At 46.1% G+C, this 9015-nt stretch overlaps 1 protein-coding gene across 3 annotated transcripts; it reads left to right on the top strand.

Annotated features, from left to right (window-relative positions):
* The first annotated feature begins 1937 nt into the window (after window positions 1-1937).
* Window positions 1938-7180, top strand: Hbq1 (hemoglobin subunit theta 1). 3 transcript variants are annotated; one of them, XM_037201276.1, is made up of 4 exons: window positions 1938-2100; window positions 2210-2414; window positions 2522-2662; window positions 6898-7180. In XM_037201276.1, the coding sequence occupies exons 1-3, from the start codon at window positions 2006-2008 to the stop codon at window positions 2648-2650; spliced, it is 429 nt and encodes a 142-aa protein (XP_037057171.1). In that variant the 5' UTR covers window positions 1938-2005; the 3' UTR covers window positions 2651-2662; window positions 6898-7180. The 3 variants fall into 3 exon arrangements, with proteins under 3 accessions (XP_037057171.1, XP_037057172.1, XP_028749207.1); XM_037201277.1 differs by having other exon boundaries at window positions 2522-2654; window positions 6898-6914; XM_028893374.2 differs by lacking the exon at window positions 6898-7180 and having other exon boundaries at window positions 2522-2741.
* Window positions 7181-9015: the final 1835 nt, after the last annotated feature.

Below are 9015 nucleotides of genomic sequence, written 5' to 3' on the forward strand. Positions count from 1 at the left end.
TTTCTCTCTCTCTCTCTTTCTTTCTTTCTCTCTTCCTTCCTTCCTTTCTATTCTTTTACATAGGTCTTCATGTAGCCCAGGCTGGGCACCAACAATTTATGTAGCCCAGGATGACCCTGAGCTCCTGATCCTCTTGCTTCTAACTCCTGAGTGCTAAGATTTCAGATGTGTCTCCATGCCCAGTTAGCGCAGGGCTTGGGAATTGAACTCAGGGCTGGATATGTACATACATACATACATACATACATACATACACACATATTGTATACATACACACATACATGTGCACATATATACTTGTGTACATATGCACATATTAAATGGCAAACATTCTACCAGCTGAACTACATTTGCCCCTCACAATAGACTATTCTTCAGCCATTGACACAAAAAAAGTAAATTGCTTATACTATGTGACTGATCCTTAAAAAAAACTGTTGAATGGAAGAAGCCAACACAGCAAAGACCACACAGTGCATGATTTCATGTTTGTAAAATATCAAAAAGGAGCAAATCTATAGTGACAGTAAGCACCCTCCAGGTTGGCAGGGGCTTTGGCAGTGGGTTGGATAGTTATGGCTAGTGGATGAGAGGCTCTATTTAGGTGAGGAAAAACTTCTGTAAGTGGGTACTGTGATAACATTGTGAATGGACAAAATGTAACTGATTTGTACACATCAAAGATAGCTAAAATACTAGGGCTTTGTGGCATATGTCTGTAATCCCAGAACTTGGGTGGTAAAGCATATTCACAACACACACACACACACACACAGAGACAGAGAGACAGAGAGAGAAAGAAAATCTTTAGTGTAGTATGCCCCAGAGCACCAAGGGAGTGCATCCCTGCTTCTTGCTATCATCATTGAGATACTTTGTAGGCATCCATAAGGTTACTCTCCCCAAAGAAACTTGTCCTTGGATCCAGGCATATAGTATTTCTCATCCACTTAATTATCATAATTCCAAGAATATATATATTTGTTTTGTTTTTTTCAAGGCAGCGTTTCTCTGTTTAGTTTTGGTGCCTGTCCTGGATCTCGCTCTGTAGATCAGGCTGGCCTCTGCCTCCCGAGTCCTGGGATTAAAGGTGTGTGCCACCACTGCCCGGCAAAGAATATATTTTTGAAGCAGATATGGAATTTATTAAAAGAGATTTTGTGTGCATGAGGATTTGGGGGGAGGATAGAGTCAGGGTCTCATTGTGTAGCTCTGGCTGGCCTGGAATTCCCTATGTAGACCGGAATGGTCTTGAACTCACAGAGATCCCTTTGCCTCTGAATCCTGGGTGCTGGGATTAACCTGTGCCTCTGCCACCACACCCAGTTTAAAAGGGATTTTTAATGTAGATTTAAATTTCTTTAATTTTATCTTATAGTATGGGTGTTTTGACTTTATGAGTGTCTGTGTACCACTTGTATGACTGTGGAGGAAAAGGATTGGATCCACTGGACCTGGATTTACCAATATTGTGAGCTGCCTTGTGTGTCCTGGGAATCAAACCCAGGTTCTCTGGAAAAACAGCCAGTGCTCTTAATTGTTAGGCCATCTCTCCAGCTCCTTTAAATGTAAATTGAACTATGTGAGATTTAATGAAAAGAGACATGATCCAGGAAAAAATAAAGACAGAACCAAGTATGGTTATGCGCTCCTGGAGGGCAAACCAAGAAGAAGCAATCCTTTTCAATAGTGAGTGAGAAAAAAAACGCCTATGAAATATCCTAAGGACTAAGAGGGCAGGATAAATCAGCGTGCCAAAATGCACACTAAAACCCATTGTAATACGGTTAGTAGTACATATTAGATACCATTGTCCATACACTAAACACGAAAAACTTGAGGCTTTCGGGATCAGAGAGACAAAGGGTTGAAGCCCAAATTGAACATGAATTTGTGAACACCCAGGCGACCTGGAACGCTGCAGCGCCCCCTGGCGGCACCCTGGGTTTCCGAGCATCTTTGCACACAGCCGGGAAGTAGAGCGCAAAGCCACAGCACAGAGAAGATGGCTCTGTCCCAGAGCGACCGTGCGCTGGTTCTCGCGCTATGGAAGAAGATGAGCAGCAACGTTGGAATCTACGCGACCGAGGCCTTGGAGAGGTATGGACCCAGTCTGGCGCCCTCGGGCTCACCTTCCAATGGACGGCGAGGCGAAGGCGGGCTCTCTATACCTCCCGTTCCGGATGCACCCAACTCAGTCTTCCCACAGGACCTTCGTGGCTTTCCCCTCCACCAAAACCTACTTCCCGCACATGGACCTGAGTCCCGGCTCTAGCCAGGTTAAAGCCCATGGCCAAAAGGTGGCCGGTGCACTGACTCTCGCTGCCCACCACCTGGACGACCTGCCTGGTTCTCTGTCAGCTCTCAGCGATCTGCATGCTCACAAGCTCCGTGTGGAACCCGCTAACTTTCAGGTGAGCTGCATTTGTGGTTGCTGCTGACGCGGGTCCCTTCAGGTTGGGTGTCTGTTGGGGAGAGATAAATGAAAGGCGGGGGGGGGCGTTTCTCTCTCTTCCTTCAGTTCTTCAACCACTGTCTGCTGGTGACTCTTGCCCGGCATTATCCTGGAGACTTCAGCCCAAAGATGCACGCCTCTCTGGACAAGTTTCTGGGCCTTGTGACTTCGGCACTGGTCTCCAAATATCGCTGAGGATGTATCCTAGTATCCCAAAGCAAGGTCCCGAGAGGCGGGAAGTGCAGCTGAGCTGGAGTCACAGAACTCCTCTGAGAGTTCCTTTATTTCGTTTTGGTTTAGTTTTTTGTTTTGAGATGGTTTTCTTTGTCTTATGTAACCCGGGCTGGGCTCTCAAATCCATAATATAGACTACGTTGGTCTTGAACTTACTGGGCCTTCTGTTTCCACCCCCATCTCCAACCCACCTCCCATCCCCCACGCCCACCTACCAGCACATGGATTACAAGGCTTACATGGCTCACACCTGGCTCCACAGAGACGCTTTTTATTTTAATTCAACCCTTTGTTTTCTATGCTGGAGGTGAGAAGGGAGGCCTCCTGCATGCCAAAGTTCTCTGAGCTGTAGAAAGTGTAGCTGGCAGGACAAGTCTGGGCAGGGAGTGAATAAATTCAATCTTTAGAACAGGAAGAAAGGTTCTGTAGAATACAATGCAAAGGGCAAAGAGCTGGGTGGTAACAAGAGTACCACCTGCAGCTGGAGGACCTGTCCTAGGACCTCCATATGTCCCCAGACACCAGAGGAGCCTCAGGCCATCTCCACTGTGGACGTCTAGGGCACAGAGTTACAAATCCATGCCTTTAGCCTTGGCCACATCCGTTGCTGTGGAATGGTAGCTTTTGTCTCGCAGAAGGGTGACAGGTACAAAGGTCACAGGTCAGCATAAGTGACAATGCTCAAAACAACCTCTTCCCCAGCCGTCACCCTCCCTTGGGCTTCCTGTGTTTCTCCAGACTCTGCTCAGAGCCTGGTCCAATTGCAAGGCAGTCCCCTGCCTGGAGCCATGCATGGGGTACACAGCTGAATGAGGATGCCAGTGGGTGTCCAGGACACACTGGGTACTGTCCCAGAGAAATTCACAGTCGTTGAACTTCTACCTGCCCAGACCAGCCATGCCCACGGTATGTGAGTATGTATTCTGGGGATTTCAAGCATCAGTGAGGCTGTGCCTAAAGCAGTCTATGCAAGACTCAATTTCTTTAATGAGGTGATTCCAGCACTAAAGCCTGTCATGTAGAAAAGTGACAGGGGACTGCCAACCCTGCCTTCACTGGTCTTAAGAGAGGGGGACAGTCAATTCTTCGGGCTACCTAAGATCAATCATGTTTATGGCTGAAACCTGATTTTAACCTACTACCCATTGGCTACATCTTAGGCTAAGGAACGTGTCTGAACATTCGTTAGACAGTCTTGCAGTTCTTCTCTGACATAAGGCAAACTGTGTCCTGTATGAACAAATAGAAGAAACTGTGAATTCGTCTCCCAAGGCACATGCACGACCCACACTTCCTGTGACATGGTGTAAACACTGGCAGAGTGGGACTACATAGAGAAAAGCCCACCAGAGACGTGTTATGGTTGGTCACACACAGGGCCGACTGGGCTAGGTGCACTCAGGTGGCTGATAAAGCCTTGTTTCCAGAGTGTCTGGGAAGGTCCAAAAAATGAACTAGCATCCAGAGAGACACTTCCTCTGCACAATACTGGAGATCGCCCATCCACCAGGGGCCTGGAAGGAAGAAAAGGGTCTTCTTTTCCTAACCTGGACATCCATGTCCTTGTGTCCTGGCCTCTGGGCACGCTGACTGGGGTGCAGTATGAAGATCATTGGCCCCCCTGGATTGTGGTCCTTTAGGTTCCCATGGGACTGACTGGCACTGGCACAAGGTTCCTGGCCTCCCAGGTTGCAGGTGGCAAATCCTAGGACTTTCCATGCTGTAAAGAAACAGGAGGACTGACCTATACCAGCTAAACCTACAGCCACAGACCAAACAGAACAATAGTTTGTGGTGGCACTAACTTGGATCCCAGCTATTTCTGTATCTGAGGCAGGGAAATCTTAGGTTCAAAGACTGTCTGAGATGTATAATAACACACTCACCATCAACAACAACACCGGGCAGTGGTGGCGCATGCCTTTAATCCCAGCACTCAGAAGGCAGAGCCAGGTGGATCTCTGTGAGTTCCAGGCCAGGTGGATCCCTGTGAGTTCCAGGCCAGGTGGATCTCTGTGAGTTCTAGGCCAGCCTGGTCTACAGGGCAAGATCCAAGACAGGCACCAAAACTACACAGAGAAACCCCTGTCTTGGAAAAAAAAAAAACGACGACAAACAAACACATTCAAAACCAAAAGGCAGGACTAGAGATAGAGCTCAGGAATAGGGCCCCTGTATTACATAGGTAAAGGTTTGATCTTTAATAGCACAAAATAAGAAACAAACATAAAGCAAATTAAAAATAAAAATAGACTGTTGGCTGTACATTTAGCTCATCTATTTGTTGGCAGATATTTCTTTCCTGCATGCCAGTTCCCAAATAACCTACACAGAGACGTAATATAAATTGTAAATGCTGGGGCAATAGCTCAGGCTTGTTTTTAGCTGTCTCTTACATTTAAATTAACCCACATTTCTTATCTATGCTGTGCCACATGCCTTGGTACCTTTTCTCAGCATGGCATCTGCTGGTGACTCCTCCAACGTCGCCCTTCTTCCTAGCATTCTGTTTGGCTCTCCTGCCTAACTTTATCTTGTTCAGCTATTAGCCAGTCAGCTTCTTTATTAAACCAATCACAGTGACATATATTCACACAGAGTAAGGGAATGTTCTGCTGTGGGATGTCTTTCTGTATGCTGTGAATATATGCTGTTCCCATTGGTTAGTAATAAAGCTGCACTGGTCTATGGCAGGGGAGGGTGGAGCCAGGCAGGAATATCCAAGAGAGATAGTGAGAGGAGAAAGCAAAGTGGAAGGAGACACCGAACTGCCTTCCGAGGAGCAACATGTAATGGGTCACAGGCAAAGCCACGGACATAGATAAATAGAAAGGGGTTCATTTAAGATCAAAGAGCTAGCTAGCAAGAACACTGCCATAAGCCATCCAGTTGGTATTTAATATACGCCTCTGAGTCATTATTTTATAAATAGGTATGGGACCATGGGGCCGGGTGGGACTGGAGAAAACCTCTAGCTACAATATTCCACAGCTATTATATAGGCTAGGCTCACAACCCCAAACTAGACTGTTGAACATGCAGAGGCAGGTGCCAGAAATACTCTCTGACTCGTGCCCTTGCCAGCCAGATGAGTCTAGGACCTACCAGTACACTGACCCCACAAGCAGAGCACCTTGGTCAGCACAGGGTACTTTTAGGAAACCCAAAGCACAGTATCTTTCCTTCTTGCTACATCTCATGAGTTCAAGGTCCCCAGCACTGGGACCCAGCTGACTGTTTCCATTTTCAGACACTAAGGCTGGAGTGTGGTTTTTCCAGGGACATATAAATACAGAGTATCCCTAGGAACTGGCATGGTACCAAGAGACTCCACAAATGATTGACACACATACAGTTTACTGAATAAAATATGGTTAACTGAGATTCCTAACAAGCAGTAGGGGGTTACTAAGAAACCAAATACATCCAAAATCAGCAGGTGTCTGAACTCATCTACAGATAGATACAGTTCTGTCTGTACCACAAACCTGGTCTTAGATACTCATGTAGAGTCAAAATAGCAGAAGAGGGGGTTGGAGAGATGGTTCAGCAGTAAAGAGCATGTAGAGCAGAGGACCTGGGTTCAGCTCCCAGAACTGAATATCATCTGGCCAATAATCACCTATAATTCCAGCTTCAAAGGGATGGATCCCATGCCCTCTTCTGGACTCCATAGGTGCCTGCATTCACATGTGCACAGGCAAACACTTAGACTGATACATATTTCTTATAATTAGCTCTGGCTGACCTGGAATTCATCATATAGACCTGACTGGCTTCAACCCCATAGAGACCCACCTGTGTCTGTCTCCCAGCACTAGAATTAGCAGTGTGTGCCTCTATGCCCAGCTATAGCTAGATAGAGAGATAGATGATAGATAGATAGATAGATAGATAGATAGATAGATAGATAGATAATTTTATTTTTACTTGTATAAGTGTTTTCTGTGTTTGCTATATATCATGTGTATGCAGTGTCCTCGGAGGCAAGAAGAGAGTGTTGGATCTCCTGGAACTAGAGATTCAGATAGTTGTGAGTTGCTGCATGTGTTCAGGAAATCAAATCCAGGTCCTGTGGAAAGCAACCAGGGCTCCTAAACACGGAGCCATCTCTGCAGCTCTGGCTGTCACAAATTTTAAAACAACAACAACAAAAAAGCCACAGGATGATGTGTGTTGGAATATGTTTTTTAACTTCAATACTCCAGAGACAGAAGCTGGTGGATTTCTGCAAGTTCAAGACTAGCATATTCTACAAAGACAACACCAGGGCAGCGGGGGCTCGTGATGAGGCTTTGCCTCAAAATTAAAAATAAAGAAATCAACAAATAAGGCTAAAGTGATGGGTTAGAAATTGTGAAATGTTCTGTTCTTACCCAGGACCCAGGCATTTCTCAGGCAGCTCTCAAGAGCCTGAAAGTCTAGCTGGAGTGAGGATGGATACCTCTGGCTTCCATGGACACTTCACACAGGGGTACAGAAATATATACAGAAATAAAAATAAAAAAAAATACTTTAAATGCCGTGCGATGGTGGCACACACCTTTAATCCTCATACTCAGGAGGCAGAGAGAGGCAGGAGGCTCTCTGAGTTTGAGGCCAGTCTGGTGTACAGAACAAGTTCCAAGATAGTCAGGGCTGTTAAAACAGAGAAACCTTATCTCAAAAAAAAAAAAAAAAAAAAAAAAAGACAAAAAATCCTTTAAAGAGATTTTGAATGTTTTTCTGTGGATGAATGTTTTACCTGCATGTGTCTGTGCACTGCAGTTATGCCTGGTGACCATGGAGGTCAGAAGGGGGTGTCAGATCCCCATATGGAACTACAGTTACAGATGGTTGTGAGCCACCTCGTAGGTGCTAGAAATTGAACTCAGGTTCTCTGAAACAGCAACAATTGCTCAAACAGCTGAGCCATCTATGAAGCCTCATCTGTAGGATAGGATTTCTCTCTATAACTGCCTGGCTGTCCTGGAGGACTGGGCTGGCCTTGAACTCACTCACTAAGATCTGCTTGCCTCTGTACTCCACGTGCTGGGATTTAAACTTTGCACCACCATTCCAGCCATCTTAGTCAGGGTTTCTATTGCTGAAAAGAGACTCAATGACCATGGCAATGCTTGTAGAGAAAACATTCAGTTGGGGGCCCTCGTTTACAGTTCAGCCCATTATCATCATGGCAGGGAGCAGAGCAGCATGCAGGCAGATGTGGTGCTCGTTACATCTTGATCAGACAGCAACAGGAAGTTCACTGAGACACTAGACGGTACCCTGAGCATAGGTAACCCCAAAGCCTGCCCCACAGTGAGACACGTCATTCAACAAGCTCATGCCCACCCCAACGAAGCCACACCTCCTAATAGTGCCACTCTCTATGAGATTATGGGAGTTTAGGGGCGAATTACATTTATATTTTTATTTTTTTATTGTTTTTTTTTTTTTTTTTTTTTTTTTTCGAGACAGGGTTTCTCTGTGTAGCTTTGGTGCCTTTTCCTGGAACTCACTCTGTAGCCCGGGCTGGCCTCGAACTCACAGAGATCCACCTTGCCTCTGGTTCAGTGGCTAGAAGCACTGACTGCTCTGCTCTTCTTTCAGAGGACCTTGATTCAATTCCCAGCATACACATGGCAACTCAGAACTGTCTGTAATTCCAGTTCCAGGGCACCTGACACCCAGACCAAAACACCAATGCACATAAAATAAAAATAAATAAATTAAAAAAATAAATCTCTAAATAATAGTAAAAAGTACCACAAGAACAAATAACACAAGACAAAAACCTTATCATAAGTGAATATGTAGGGGCAGGTATGGTATCACATGTTCTTCATCAGAGCACTCCAGAGGCAAAAGCAGAGAGATCTCTGTCAGTTCAAGACCAGCGTGGTCTGCAGAGCACGTTCCAGGCCAGTGAGACCCCGTCTTTAAAAAACCAACGTGAACACTGAATACATGTTTGTGTACTCCATCCCTGACTTGCTTGTGCAAACACAGGCTGGGGGAGGATGGCTTGTGTAGCTGCAGTCTAGCAGGACAGACAGCTAAGCAGCAGGCTGCAGCCAGATGCAGGTGCTCTACAGGAGTCTGAACACTGGGCTCACTAGAGAAGCCTCCACTGAGGGGTTGCCCTCTGCTTCCCTGGCTGTTAGCAGCAGCCAGGAACTCTCCTGTCCTCGGTCTGAGGCCACTGGCTTCGGGCTGGCATCTTTGACTGTCTGACTGGGTACTGTGTTCTGGAACTTCATCAAGGTTGCCAGGCCTTTCGCCGAAGGTGCCAGTGTATGTTGCAGTGGATACAGCTTGAGGAGGGTGGCAAGTACCACATTCAG

The sequence above is a fragment of the Peromyscus leucopus genome, chromosome 8b (genome assembly GCF_004664715.2).
Source record: "Peromyscus leucopus breed LL Stock chromosome 8b, UCI_PerLeu_2.1, whole genome shotgun sequence".
NCBI lineage: Eukaryota > Metazoa > Chordata > Mammalia > Rodentia > Cricetidae > Peromyscus > Peromyscus leucopus.

What these genes read in the sequence shown, in the direction of transcription:
- Hbq1 (XM_037201276.1), top strand. Translation starts at nt 2,006, where the DNA reads ATGGCTCTGTCCCAGAGCGACCGTGCGCTGGTTCTCGCGCTATGGAAG. An exon ending in GCGACCGAGGCCTTGGAGAG is followed by an intron (nt 2,101 to 2,209) that starts GTATGGACCCAG and finishes GTCTTCCCACAG; the next exon opens with GACCTTCGTGGCTTTCCCCT. An exon ending in TGGAACCCGCTAACTTTCAG is followed by an intron (nt 2,415 to 2,521) that starts GTGAGCTGCATT and finishes CTCTTCCTTCAG; the next exon opens with TTCTTCAACCACTGTCTGCT.